The sequence below is a fragment of the Lycium ferocissimum genome, chromosome 4 (genome assembly GCF_029784015.1).
Source record: "Lycium ferocissimum isolate CSIRO_LF1 chromosome 4, AGI_CSIRO_Lferr_CH_V1, whole genome shotgun sequence".
Classification (NCBI taxonomy): Eukaryota; Viridiplantae; Streptophyta; class Magnoliopsida; order Solanales; family Solanaceae; genus Lycium; species Lycium ferocissimum.
In genome coordinates this window covers 18,865,552-18,880,496 of record NC_081345.1, presented here as the reverse complement: position 1 = coordinate 18,880,496, position 14,945 = coordinate 18,865,552, and the positions used below count along the sequence as shown (strand labels likewise).

The following is a 14,945-nucleotide window of genomic DNA, read 5'->3' as shown; positions in this document are numbered from 1 at the left end:
GTGGACGAAGATAGAGATGGGAGGGGTAAAATTGGGTTTGTAAGTGAGGTGGCATGCCACATAATATTTATTTTATTAAAATATTAATGTCATGTAAGATTGCGGTCAACTTTAACTGTGGAGGCGTATATTTGAACCCAAAATATAACGGTAGAGGTATATTTGGACCCAAAGTATAACGAAGGGTATATTTGACCCTTTTCCGTTTCTAGAATCTAGAACACGTAACTCAAAATTGTGAGTCGGCTTCTGTTTAATACCAGTCCAGTAACCACATATATCACTTCAATTTGTAGGTTTTAAACGACTCAAATAACAGAGGCACCTGGGATGTTATCCAACATTGCTTCAGCGGAAAACTTCAGGCACATAAGAGTTTCTTTGAAAAAGTGTACATAATTATGTGTTTACGTTTATATAATAGATGATATTGCTTGAAAATAATGTAACGTAATTATAAATTTGGGATACAAAGTAAAATCTTAGAACCTTAATAGCCCCGTATTCAATATGCATACAAGCTGAGCTGTAATAAACTTGGTACGTCACTAAAGATGAGTGCATGCAATTTCAGGCGACGCCTCCTAGTTTAATACTAGTGGATAGGTAATGGCTATATCACTTATACTTTCGTGTTAATTTTGATCAGAAGAAATAAACTTAAAATTAAATATTGATAATTCAATTTGTCAAATTTTAACAAGCTGCATCATAGTCACTACCAGGGAATTGAGCCTCAAAGTATATACTAATCGAAGGGCATGACTATGACTTGGCCCCTGTTTCTTTTCAGCGGGGCATCACAATTATTTTGGGATAATCTACAATTAAAAGGTTGTATTCCAAAAGTGTGTGTAATGTATAAATATAGGGATCTTTAGGCAAATGGTCGATCGGGTGACTGTTTACTTTTTCTAGCCGTGTATCATAGCTTATACACAATTACGGCTCGTCTCGCCCTGACCTTCTTGAATTCTAAAAAACTTTTGTCGCTGCATCCATATATCTGCCGGCTATTTTAGTTTAAGCGGTTGGGAGAGGCTATTTAGGTTAAATTCTTCCAAGTATTTATGAAGACTGATCAGAATTAGTAGAATTTTTTCAACAAATTCCGTTCTAAATGCAAACATCATTCGAGATTTTCATGAGCTATATATAGGGCTGGGCATAAAATACCGAAAACCGAATTACCGAAAAAGTAATTCGATTTTCGGTTCGGTTTTTGGGATTAAAAGTATAAAATTCGGTATTTCGTTTTCGGTATTCGGTATTTATTTGGTGATTCAGTAAATTCCGAATACCGAAATTTTAACCAATAATTAATAAAGCCTAAAGGCCCATTTAATAAAATTGAACGCCAGCCCAATAGACAAAGCCCATAGGCTAGGCCTACCCATCAGTTCACACTTCACAGTGTAAATCTAAAATCCCTAAACGTTTCCCATCTTTTAGTATATCAGTATTGCGAGATCTGTCAAGGGGTTCTTTTTTTTTTTTTTTGCCCCTGGAAATTGGTTATGTATGCCAATTTTAATTAGGAACATTGATCAGAGTTTGTAGTCATGCCTATGCTGGAGTGAAAGTCTAATCTTTATGACCTTTTTAGAAATTAAGATATGATTTTCTTTCAAGTTTGTAGCAGTTTAATATTTATTTATGAGAGATTTTTGTTACTCTCTGTGTTCCAATTTGTTCTCATGTCACTTGTTGCATAAATGACTAGAAACACTTACCTTTAAATTAGAAAGGCCATATAAATCACAGTGAAAGATCACCTAATTTCACTTTGAAAGCACAGAATACTTGATAAAGTGGGACTTCGATTTCAATATGGTATTACCGAATACCGTACCGAACTGAAGTTTGATTTACCGATTACCGAATTACCGAACCGAAGTTTGAAAGTTCGGTATTTGGTATATACTTTTCAATTACCGATTACCGAATTACCGAACCCGAACTTTGAAAATACCGAACCGAATACCGAACGCCCAACCCTAGCTATATATATTGGACGGGCCTCGTGGGCTTTCACTTAGTGCCTGCTGGTAAATGCCTTGTAGACTATTGAGTTGCCTAATTCCTTTCTATGAAATGCTACCTGAATTCCTTAATAGAGATCTTCAAAGAATGGCCTAGTGGTACGAGTGCATTAGCAATAGTATTGGTCCTATCTATAATTTTTGGAAAAGCAAAGAATGTAAGAGCAATGTAAGGGTTACATCAGTCTGGAAATACTTACGATTTGTTAATGCAGTGATGCAAACTGGTAAAATTCCATTATGCCTAGCAAAATAATTCTTTTAGCATAAATAATGGAGTTCCAAACATGTCTTTTACAAATATGTCAAGAAAATATGACCCATAAAAATTAGTGAATTTAATAAGGTAAAAATATTTTTTTTCGTAAATAAAAATTTCACGTGAATGAAAAGAATTCACGTGGCAGCGAGTACATCATACCTCCTTGAGCTGAGATCGTTCAGAACTCCACGAGTGAAAGTTATATAGCATCCAAATATAATAACTTAATCAACATTAAAGATACTTGAAAGTTGAATATATTATACACTGAATAAAAGTTTAAGGGGCCCCAAAGTAATCCTATTAACAAATTATTTTCTTGATTTACTAGTATCCTACTGAATTTTAATTTGTAATGCATATAGAAAATTTTCAAGGTTGGGGTTTTTTCAAAAGCTTGAAAACTCACAAATGTGTTTTGTCATTTGTTGAGATTTTTGACAAATTGATAATTGGGATTCGCCGAGGATATAATTTGAACTTGTGGTTAAAATTTGAAGCTACTCAATAAAAATGTGACCCAATTCGGATGGAGTTCGTGGTGAAGTTTGTAAGAGACGAAATTCAATTTCATATAAATTTGTATATTATTGTATAGTTTTATGTAACAGTGTAAAGGGTGTATATATTCTTATACATTATTATACACTTTTATATAAGATTGATACATTATTTATAGTAGGTGTAAATATTGTATGCCGTCTATATATATTATTACAGAAAAGGGTCAAAAATACCATCGAACTATCGAAAAATAGACCACTTTTACCCTTCGTTAATTTTTTGGGATCAATTTTACCCATGCTGTCTAATGTTGAGACCATATATACCCTTATATTTAATAGACCTTCACACAAGCTGCCAGCATCGGAAAAAAATGACGTGGCTGCCAACGTGGAAAAAAACCCTCCTTGTGTCCCTTTGACCCGACCCACAAACCAAAAACCTTATTTTCCCTAACCTGTAAAAACTTAAAAAACCTTAAGTCATCATTTATGAATAAAACAGTTCTACAATTCCTGGAATCGAAGATCCCTGTGGGGGAAAAAAAAGGGGAAAATGACACACAATGGCCATCAGAAATGTATTTGGCCCATGTTTGGGCTTAATATCCCGAGTTGGCCGTTTGGCCTAAAGTATTGCAAAGCGCTAGCCCAAAAGAAAAAGAATTAGACTTTTTTGTGAAAAGAATCAGACTTTTTTGTGGTGACTTTAGGCGCCACAAAAGATTGAAAGGTCGTCACTAAAAGTTCACTATAAAAAGAACAGGACCATTTTGTCCGAAGAAGAAAATATCCAAAAACATGTATAATATATAAGTACACAGTAATTATACATTTATTAAACATAAATTATTCACCAATGATATATTTTCTAATTATACTTTGATTATATATTTATTATACACAAGTAATACAACAATGATATATATTATATACATATACTTTAGGGATATATATTATATACGTTGATGATACAATTTATATACGTATGATACATTTTTTTATACATATACAGTAGTGATACATATTCTATACAACAATGATACAACTCTATACGTATGATACGATGCTTTATAGAATAACTGAAAAATGGCTAGAAAATGAAATTATTTTGAAAAGGCTGAATAGCCTGGAAGGCCCTTGTACTTATCCATTTTTATCATGCCGGTGTTCCTACTTATGGGTTTGCCAACTAAACCCCTCTACCCTTAAAAATTGAGCATTTTAAACCTCTCTGACCGTTGACCAAGCATATGTGGCATTAATCGTGCTGAGTTGGACAAAATTTGTGATATCCACGCGTATTAAGAGCGTGAATGTGATATTTTTGATTAAAAATAAATAGTTTCAAAAGAATAAAAAAAAAAAAATTAAGCAAAAACAAATTCCTAGCCTTGTTCCCTGTTCATCGTCTTGTTCACCCTCATTCCAAAAAAAAAAAAAAACACGCAGCCCTCACCCATGTTCATCTTCTTCTTGCAATCTTGATGGTGGCAAAAACCTAACCCATCTCTGCAAATCTTCTTTCAACAATAAACCTACCAATGCAGCAGAACAACAAAACCCAATACCCAATCCATAACCCTTCTTTTCCACACATTAACTGAAAATTCAAAAAGAGTTAAACCTAAACCCCCAAAACACATCAATTTCTAAATTCTTCCACAAAATTAATCACAATCCTACACCAAGAATTACCAAAGGGACAACCCGAAATCCTCAATTTATGTTCTTTCTTCTTCTTCTCTATCCATTAAAACCCCCCATTCATGACCCTACCCGAAAAGGTTGAAACAAAAAAATTGATGACGTGACTGGAAGTTGTGTTTAATACATAGTTGTTGATGTTTTTGGGAAGTAAGCCGATTGGAAACCCGTATTTGAGTAGTTCTTTGTGGGCCTGAGATTGGGTCAGGTTTGCTGAGGATACAGAGATGATGATGATGAACAAAACGGTGAAGAATATTAGGGTTCTTGCCATTTTTGTGAATGGATGAATTTCCACTAAGCTAGTTTTTATAAAAATAAATGATGATATGACACTAATTTATCTAGGTGGATCTGATGTGTCGTTCATGTTAGGGCGAGTGAACCACACACCACATTAGAGGGGTTTAAAATAATTGTTTTGTTTGAGTTGAGGGATTTAGTTGACAAACTCGTAAGTACAAACACCGGCATGACAAAAATGCATAAGTACAAGGGTCTTCCAGACTATTCAGCCTTTTGAAAAAGGCTAAAAAATAATTTTTAAGATTTTTGAACCATGGGTGTCAATAGTTTCACCCGAATGGCCATTTGTATCCTTTTCCACAAAAAGAAAAAAAAAAAAGAATTGGCTATGCAGTGGTAAAGTGAAAATTTGATGGGCAACTTATATAAATAACTACCTTTTAATGCTTACTTTCAACCTGTAGCTACATTTAGGCATTTTCACTGTATTTGATGTATATCAGTGTATTCATACACTGTTCAATTGTATCCAACCTTATATGATGTCACATGCATTTGGCTGTATTTGGATACATGCAACTTTGATTTTTCTGAATACATGTGTATTCAAATGATGTATTTAAGTGCATTTAAATACACGGTGAGGCTGTGTTTTTTATTCTATTTATATATTGATGTATCCTTTTGTTTTGGTTGTATTGGATGTATATAGATCATTCAAACGACACATACAGTCAAATACACCTAGTTTTCCCAAAAATAAAATCATCAAATACATTAAACTTATATTTACAGTTAAAAAATGACGAAAATACACTCAAATTCTGAGATACAAAAAGGTGAAGAAGTCATGAATTCCGGTCAAATCTTCGATCAAATATAAAAAAATACACTAAAAAAATGACGAATATACTCAGATCAGATATACAAGAAGGAGAAAAGGCCATGGATTCCAGTCAAATCTTCGGTCAAATACAAAAAATACACTAAAAAAAATGACGAATACACTCAAATCTGAGATCTCATGTTGTTCATGGATTCCGATTTTTCCGACATGCGTGAATCTTCTCGCGCCGTCGCCTTGTCTGAACTCCAAAACGAACAGCCACTCAACGCTATTAGATTAACTCGTATTCCAATCAAATATGAATAACGAATACTTCTACACATATATTTTGCCATTTTACAGTTTGCTGGGTTTCTAAATTCTATCACATAGCAACATTACTTTTTGAAAATTAATACTTGAGCGAAGATAAATCGGTAAAATACAACTAAAAGCATTATAAGGGAAAGTCAATTAGATCCTTCAATACATACAAGGGGTGAGAGACAATGATGGAGCAGAGAGAGAGAGGTGAGGGAGCAGATCTGAGAGAGAACGGAGAGAGAGAGGCGATGCAGGAGAGCGAGGAGTAAGGGAGAAGAGAGAAGTGAGGGAGAAATACAAATCCATAAACTTAATGTATTTTGGTATAATTACGAATGGTAATTTATAAAATAACTGTAGCTACTAAATATAAATAAACTAAAAGGTAGTTATTATTAATAATTACCACTTAGAGATAGCTATGCTAAGTAATTATTCCAAATTGGATATAATATATTGGGTTATAGATTGTATTTTCTTAAAACATCCCCTAAATTTCAAAATAATGCATTAGACTCTTGGGCACGAGATCTTCTGGATTATTCTACGCTTCCCACCTGTCTTACATTTGGCATCCCACTTTTCATTTCCCGCTACACATATACAAGTACTCCCCCATTTCAAAATCCACCCACTAAAACCCTAAAACTCTTAACTCTACAGAGTAGTGAAATCAATGGCGATAATTTCCGATTACAATGAGCAAGACAACAAACCACCTGTATCAGCAAAGCCATTTAAGGCTGTTCTTGATCCTGCAAACCCTCTAGGGTTTCTGGAAACAGTGTTTGAATTTCTGGGGCGAGAGTCCGATATCTTCAAGAGCGATTCTTTGGTAAGTGATGTCAATGCTGTTGTTCGTATGGTGAAGGAAAATCTTGATACTGAGGAAAGGAAGAGGAAAGATAAAGTAGAAGAATCAACAGGAAAACCCGAAAAGAAGTTTAAGGAAGATGTTCCTGTTGGAGAGGTTAAGGAGACAAAGGTCGAAGAGGTTAATGAGGCTAAGAGTGCTAGTGAAGCCATGGAGGAGGACAAGAAGGGGCCTAGAGGTAATTTTCTTTATCGAAATGTTTCATCTACGCTTTAATTTTGTTGGCATTATGAACTTCTATGGTGTTTGGGAGACATAGGGCCCATTTGGCCATGAGAATTTTGAAATTAGAAAAAAAAAAAAAGTAATTTTTGTTTTCAAAGTGAAAAATGGTATTTGGAAATTGAATTGGTGTTTGGCCATGAATACAAGTTTTTGAATTTTTGTGAGTTATATGGAGTGAAAAAAGTGAAAACAACTTTCCGGTGTTTTTCAAAGTTGAATTTCGGAATTTTATGGCCAAACGTAGTACTACAACAAGAACAACAACATACCCAGTGGAATCCCACAATATGGGGTCTGGGGAGGGTAGAGTGTACGCAGACCTTACCCCCACTGGAGGCTGTTTCCGAAAGACCCTCGGCTCAAGAGAGAACAAGACAAAAAGTTCAGGTAAGGACAAGCATATCAAAGCAATTTTATGGCCAAACGTGATTTCCGGAATTTAACTCTGGACGAAAAGTAAAACATGTTCATGGCCTAAGGGTCACTTGGAATACCTTTAGAAAAAATCTAATTATTTAGTACTGAAGCGAAATGAGTTATGAATTGGGAGGAATGGATACAAAGGATTCATTGAGCCGATCCAATCTACTTCCGGAATGCGGCATAATAAATTGGTAGATTGATATCTGATGGTTATATTGTCCACTGCTTTTATTCTGTTTCGTGTATGTACCTTAGTTTTGTACTAAGAGGTTGGGTTGCAGGTACTTGTGATCCAACTCCACTCCCTTGAACTCTTGGTTTTCATGATTGCCACTCAGGGAAAAGAAATAATTGTTATTGATTTGAACCTTGATCTTGAATATCTTCTGATATATCTTTTATAGTTATTAGTGATGAGTAAAGTTAGTTTGAGTTAGATTTGTCAAGCATTGACAGTTGATGGCTAAGTGGTTTCAGATGTTAGAGCCTAATGTTCCGAAAACAAACAGGAGTATCCAATAGCCCATTATTTTGTTGAAGCTCTGCTCTTGATCTTCAAAGTTATATTTGAACAACATTTTAAAGTGACAGTTAATGCCCAAGTGGTTTCAGATGTTATCATTTATCAAATATGTTTTGATTCTAATTTTTCTGATAAAAGAATATCCAGTAGCCCATTATGGAAGCCCTATCCTTGCTCTCTGGAATTTGGAAATTGATAGCAGAGGATTAATTTGCATTATGCAAATTTGCCGGGGGGAGGGTCGATGTTGTGACCTGGTCTTGTTAAATTTATGGTTATCAAAAGGTCAATACTCAGTTTTGAACTAGTATATTTTTTCCTAAGCTGTGTAGGCGTGTATGCTTGTGGCCGACTGTTCAATTTTTTCCAGAAAGGTCCTTTAACTCCAATTCTATGCTATAGCATTGTTTGTTGTCTAATTTCTTGAAAAGTTCAACTCCATATAACATATGGCAATTCTTTGTTGCCATCATATGCCAACTTTATATGTTCTTTGATGTTACTGTACAACCTTGCTTATTTTGCATCTCCAATAGTTTCTTATTGTTCTTGCTGCTGATATGTACACAGCTCCAAACATAGGCAATGGCCTTGATCTTGACAACTACTCCTGGGGTCAATCCCTGCAGGAGGTCAATCTTAACATTCCTGTTCCTCATGGAACAAAGTCACGGTTTATTGTTTGCGATATAAAGAAGAACCATCTTACAGTTGGACTAAAGGGTCAGCCTCCGATAATTGATGTAAGTGAATTCTCCTGTTTCTAGCCATTCAAGATATCTTTTGCTGTATTCCATTTCAAAATGTGTCAAGGTTTTGTAAGATATCTTTCTGAGCCCAGATGTTCACGTTAATTCTCTTTGTACTTGCAGGGAGAACTCTATCGACCTGTCAAAGTCGAGGATTGTTTCTGGAGCTTAGGCAAGTTGCTTATATGTTTTGGTGCATGGTTGCTTGGAAATTTGTTCCTATTTACATCTGTTGTTATTAGTACCCTGCCGGTTGATGTTCACCGTGATACATAGTTTAAAACTATGGGCATGTAACTACTAATCGAATAGGTTGCTGGTTTATCTTGGTACAATCTGTGCAAGAACAGCTAATGCAACTTTATTTTGAGGAGCATAATTTCGATAACTAACTATTGCTGACATCTTTGCAGAGGATCAGAAATCCATATCTGTACTCCTTACCAAGAAGGACCAGATGGATTGGTGGAAATGTGTGGTGAAAGGTGAACCTGAAGTCGAGACCCAGAAAGTTGAACCTGAACCTAGCAAGCTATCGGACTTGGACCCAGAGACTCGAGCTACTGTCGAAAAGATGATGGTAGGGTTTTATTGTTAATTGAAATTGTTCTATTATGGGAACACTCTTTTTCATGTGGGAGTTGTGGCATCACTTCTTTTTAATTTGTTTCTGCTAAGCCAAAACCCTCATTTATGTTATTTATTATAGAAGTTTCTAGCTTCACTTAGATGGTAGGTACTGCTTAATTTGTGCTTATCCTATATATTATGAGTCACTTATTATCCACACTAGTACAAATTTACCATTACTGTTCTCTACTAGCATTCCAGTGATTCCTTTTTTTTTTTTTTCTTTTTTTTTTGTGTGGGGTTTAGGTGGGGAGGGGCAGTTTGAAGTGAGGTGCATTTGAGAGAATGGATCCCTTTTCTGACACCTTTACATTTTTGACATACTTGGTAAATGCGAAAAAAGTACTTCTGGTTTAGTTTGTAGAAGCTTAGCATAGAAACGCGTTTTTAAGAGTTCAGGAAGCTACTTTTGAGCCTAAAATTGTTCTAGTATATTTCAGTTCTCAATTATGAAATCAACAACAACATACCCAGTATAATCCCACAAGTGGGTCTGTTGGATTCGAGGTTAGTTATGTAAGCTAAGTACTGAAGCTGTTTTATAAAATAACATAGATAGATGCTTGGTTAAGTGGTTATACAGAATTTTCATAGAATCTTTTTTATAGCACAAGAAAAAACTGAACTCTAAAGTGCCACAGTGCGGCCGACATTGATAGTTCCCTACTATTAGTAGAATTTTGTACTTCAGGTCTTAGAGGTTCCATTTTTCCCATCTGTTGGCATATTCAGGGGCCCCTGAATCCTGTGGTATTTAAATAAATGAACCGCCTGTGACTACCAGCTTCATCTGCCCCCTAGCCATCCTTACTTTCCGAACTTCATGGTGTTGAACACGCTTACTTTAGGAGTGGGGTTGCTTTTATCTTCGTTGTGTGGAAGCGACAAGTGTAGTATGCTTGATTTACTTAACTACTTTTCTTCTTTTGGGTGAGATTCATATTCGCGAGAACTGACTTTCTCCTTGTATCTGTGGATATTGATGCCTTCTAATCATGTGTGATGGATAATGCTTCTGCAGTTTGATCAGCGACAGAAATCAATGGGCCTTCCAACAAGTGATGAAACGCAAAAACAGGATCTCCTAAAGAAATTTATGGCTCAGGTACTTAATGATAATGTGTTTTTTCTATTTTCCCCCTGCCTCGAAGAGTATTCAGTGTTAACTGATTTTGTTCATGATCTTCTGCAGCATCCAAATATGGACTTCTCAAGGGCGAAGCTATCCTGATTCGCGGTTCTTTTTTGCTGACCATATTACTGAATGGGAAAAAACCTAGACCTTTTTTTGGCCATCTCTTCTTTACTTCATTTGGGATTCAAGATGTTTTTGTGCATATGGGAAACCTATATTCTATAGCGACTTTTGTGTAGACTAACGAAGATAGTTACTTATATACTGCTACTGCAGTAATTGATCTAAACAGTAAACGTAATCTGAATATGTTTAGTTCTATTGATGCTGCTGCTCCGTCTCTGTGCTTGCCGAACTTTTGTTTTGTGTTGTGGTTAATGTTGAATTTTCCCTGCACTGCTATTGGACGCGGTGTCTTGTCCCGCAGTTGGTCTCTTTATCTGAATTTATGTTTGATGTTTCTATAGGAAACAATTCTTGAGTAGTTCTGTTCATATAAAAAAGAAGGCATTTTGTTGCTCAATTGCCTCTGCAATGAGGCTGCAGTTTTTTGCCCCAAAATGGATGCACTGTGGGTGTGGGGTGCCAGAGTGGAGTAGACGAGCTAGGTATTATTATTGTTATATGGACTTTGGAATTAGGGTCAAATTTCATGCTCTTGGTATTTATCCTTTAATTTTTCAGTTCTCTTTCGTACTTTGAACCAACCGTTAACATTTGACATTTGGGAGCACATCATATTATCATGGGGGAGGGGCCAAATTTACCCCTCTACTTTACTAGTATGTTGTTCACATCCACCTTTCGTTATAATGTGACCAAAGTTACCCACCTTTAATTTTTCAGTTCTCTTTCGTACTTTGAACCAACCGTTAACATTTGACATTTGGGAGCACATCATATTATAATGGGAGAGTGACCAAATTTACCCCTATACTTTACTAGTATGTTGTTCACATCCACCTTTCGTTATAATGTGACCAAAGTTATCCCCGTTATTAAGAACACGTATAAATTTACCCTCCAATTAACGGATTCCCCAAATTACCTTTCAATTACCCAATTCACCTTGAATACCTATTTAAACTTGCGATCTGCCGACCCGCAACCCACACACAACACGATATAAGAATAAATGACTCGTTCCTACGAGATAAATCAGCCTAGAAAACGCGGGATACATTTGCAAAACTGTTAGCTAAATTCTTAAAGCAAAAAATAGGGCAAGGTGGAATTATGGTACATTAACGCAGGGGAGGACAACCTAAAACCTTATGTGATACCAGAGACAGAAGTGGCGTGAGCAAAAGAATTGATGCAGATGAGTTCTTAATACTTGCCAGTGATGGTTTGTGGGATGTTATTCCTAATGATGTTGCTTGTGATATCACAAGTGATGAAGTCCATCCCATTTGGTGGTAATTGGCATGTGCCAATTTAATTGGCTACAAATTGAAATTGGAGAGTAAGGAAAAATTTGTGGAAGACAAATTTTTCATTCTTTTACTTTTTCTATTTTTGTGCTTGGAGGCCAAGCATTTTTCTCCTATAAAAGGAGGAGCTCCCTCACTTCTTTAAACACACCAACAAAGAGAGAAAGAAGAGTGAGGCATTCACAGATAAGAAAATAGTCTGTGAGGAAAAATAGAGAGTGTGAGTGATATTGTAGTGAGGCGGGGAAATCCTTGCTATAGTGATATCAGTTGCTCCTCTTGGCCTGTGGTTTTTCCCTTTTGGGTTTCCACGTAAAAATCTTGGTATCATTATCGCTCTTTTTATTCTTGTTGATTAACCATATCACGGTGCTACATTATTACTTCGCTGTAAATACCAGGAAGATTATTTCTGTGGCGGGTTTATTCCCAACAACTGGTATCAGAGCACAGGTTCTGCTCATTCACAGAAATATTTTTTTGCGGTGGGCCGTACTATACTCGGTGAAAAAAAATGTCTGGAGTAAAGTACGAGGTAGCAAAATTCAACGGTGATAGCGATTTCTCAACATGGCAGAGAAGGATGAGGGATCTGCTCATCCAACAAGGATTGCACAAGGCACTAGTGGAAAATCCAAAAGCCGAATCCATGAAAGTTGAGGATTGGGAAGAAATGGATGAAGAGGCAGCTAGTGCAATCAGGTTGCACTTAACAGATGATGTGGTCAATAACATCATCGATGAAGAGAGCGCATGTGGTATTTGGACAAGGTTAGAAAACCTATACATGTCCAAGACGCTGACAAACAAATTGTATCTAAAGAAACAATTATACGTCCTGCATATGGGTGAAGGTACAATTTTTTTGTCACATTTAAATGTGCTTAATGGATTGATCTCGCAGCTGGCCAACCTCGGAGTAAAGATCGAGGAGGAAGATAAAGCCATCGTGCTCCTGAACTCGTTGCCATCATCTTATGACAATTTGGCAACAACCATCTTGGATGGTAAGGACTCAATCGAGCTGAAGGATGTCACATCAGCTCTTCTACTCAATGAGAAGATGAAAAAGAAGCCTGAAAATCATGGTCAGACTCTCATCACAGAAAGTAGAGGCAGGAGTTACCAAAGGGGTTTGAGCAACTATGGTAAATCTGAAGCTCGTACAAAATCTAAGATTCGATCCAAGTCAAAGGCCAGAAATTGCTACAATTGCGATTAATCAGGTCATTACAAAAGAGATTGTCCAAATCTAAAAAAGGGCAAAGGTGAAAGTAGTGGCCACGGTGTAAAACAGTGATGATATTATTCTCTTCATAAACGAGAAAGAGGAATGCATGCACTTGGCAGGTTCAGAGTCGGAATGGGTGGTTGACACAGCAGCATCTTACCATGCCACATCGGTAAGAGATATTTTTTACAGATATGTAGCAGGTGATTTCGGCACTGTGAAAATGGGTAACACAAGTTACTCAAAGATTGCGGGGATCGGAGACATTTGTATCAAGACAAATGTCGGATGCACATTGGTTCTGAAGGACGTGCGCCATGTACCTAATTTGCAGTTGAACTTGATCTCGAGAATTGCCTTGGACCGAGATGGACATGAGAACTATTTTGCAAATAAAAAAAGAGACTCACCAAGGGATCATTGGTGATTGCAAAAGGAGTAGTTCATGGCACGTTGTACAGGACAAATACAGAAATATGCCGAGGTGACTTGAACGCGGCTCAAGATGAGATTTCTGCGGATTTGTGGCATAGAAGAATGGGTCATATGGGCGAGAAAGGATTGCAAATTCTTGCCAAGAAATCACTCATTTCTTTTGCTAAAGGTACAACGATAAAACCATGTGGCTACTGTTTATTTGGTAAGCAGCATAGAGTGTCACGCGCCGAACCATGGCCTGGGCGCAACACGGCACTCGGGCCTTGCTTGCACGTGTCCGAGCGAACCTCATGGCTTGCTTGTCAACATGGGCATCAAAACAACATAATCTATATGATGCAATTTAAAAGAATCATGAAAACATAATTACGGAATAAAGTCGTGAAGTAATCTCATAGCATGACATATCATGAAAACGTAATAGTCTGCAAACATAAAAGCACAATTGACTCCGTGTACTAACATCTGTCTATGAAACCTCTAAAACATGTCTGAATACTAACTGCCAGGACATGGCCTTGGACTACCATAAATTGAATACTAGTGCAGACTCCATGTTGAACCCCTAGAGAAGTGGGGCTCACCAATAAGCTGATAACTGAGGTGATCTTACTGCGCAGGTGTATGCTCCTGAAAATCGGTATCTGCACCGTGAAGTGCAGGCCCTCAAGCAAAAAGGGATGTTAGTACATGGTGAATAGTACTAGTATGTAAAACCTGCTGAAATGAAGAACATGACACAATATAGGTATAGGACATGAACTGAAACTGAATATAACCTGAACATGAGCATGAGTAAAGTTTGAAAACAAGAACTAATGGAAATACATGTATATATAACTTCTTGTAACGTGGAGAATGCTATAGTATAACCGACAACATGATCTGGTTCTTGCGTCCTACCAGCAGAACACTCACACCTTGCCAGGGATATGAGATTTAAATAATAATAAGCATGTAAGTATCCAAACTGCATAATGAAGGTGTTGCCTCCTTGCTGACAACCCTTATCCTACGGTGGCTACGTAGTTTCAAGCTTTATTGAGCCTTCTCGGTTAACTAGGAAAATCCCAAAACATGTGAATTATCATGATATCTTGTGAGATCATGGTTTCATGAGATACTTGCCATAGTCTTGCAAAGATGTTCTTGATTCATGAATAATAATAATAATAATAATAATAATAATAATAATAATAATAATAATAATAATAATAATAATAATACTTATATAATTAACTTGAAAACATGCTTGTAACTTGCTAGATAAAATCATGAAGCTTCATATAAACATAATGAGAACACATGAGGAAGAATTCATGATTCATGGATTAAGCTGGGGTTCCTAATAACTGTAATGGAAGATTAGGAATA

The 14,945-nt window shown here is 36.4% G+C and overlaps 1 protein-coding gene across 2 annotated transcripts; it reads left to right on the top strand.

Moving 5' to 3' along the window:
* The first annotated feature begins 6,508 nt into the window (after window positions 1–6,508).
* LOC132051707 (protein BOBBER 1-like) lies at window positions 6,509–10,794 on the top strand. Of its 2 annotated transcripts, XM_059442889.1 has the most exons (7): window positions 6,511–6,865; window positions 6,896–6,962; window positions 8,526–8,698; window positions 8,828–8,876; window positions 9,118–9,284; window positions 10,356–10,439; window positions 10,527–10,794. In XM_059442889.1, the coding sequence occupies exons 1-7, from the start codon at window positions 6,587–6,589 to the stop codon at window positions 10,563–10,565; spliced, it is 858 nt and encodes a 285-aa protein (XP_059298872.1). In that variant the 5' UTR covers window positions 6,511–6,586; the 3' UTR covers window positions 10,566–10,794. The 2 variants fall into 2 exon arrangements, with proteins under 2 accessions (XP_059298871.1, XP_059298872.1); XM_059442888.1 differs by having other exon boundaries at window positions 6,509–6,962.
* The last annotated feature ends 4,151 nt before the right edge of the window (window positions 10,795–14,945 follow it).

Coding starts and splice junctions, on each gene's coding strand:
- LOC132051707 (XM_059442888.1), top strand. CDS start 6,587: ATGGCGATAATTTCCGATTACAATGAGCAAGACAACAAACCACCTGTA. Junction 8,699..8,827: donor GTCAGCCTCCGATAATTGAT/GTAAGTGAATTC, acceptor TTGTACTTGCAG/GGAGAACTCTATCGACCTGT. Junction 10,440..10,526: donor TAAAGAAATTTATGGCTCAG/GTACTTAATGAT, acceptor GATCTTCTGCAG/CATCCAAATATGGACTTCTC.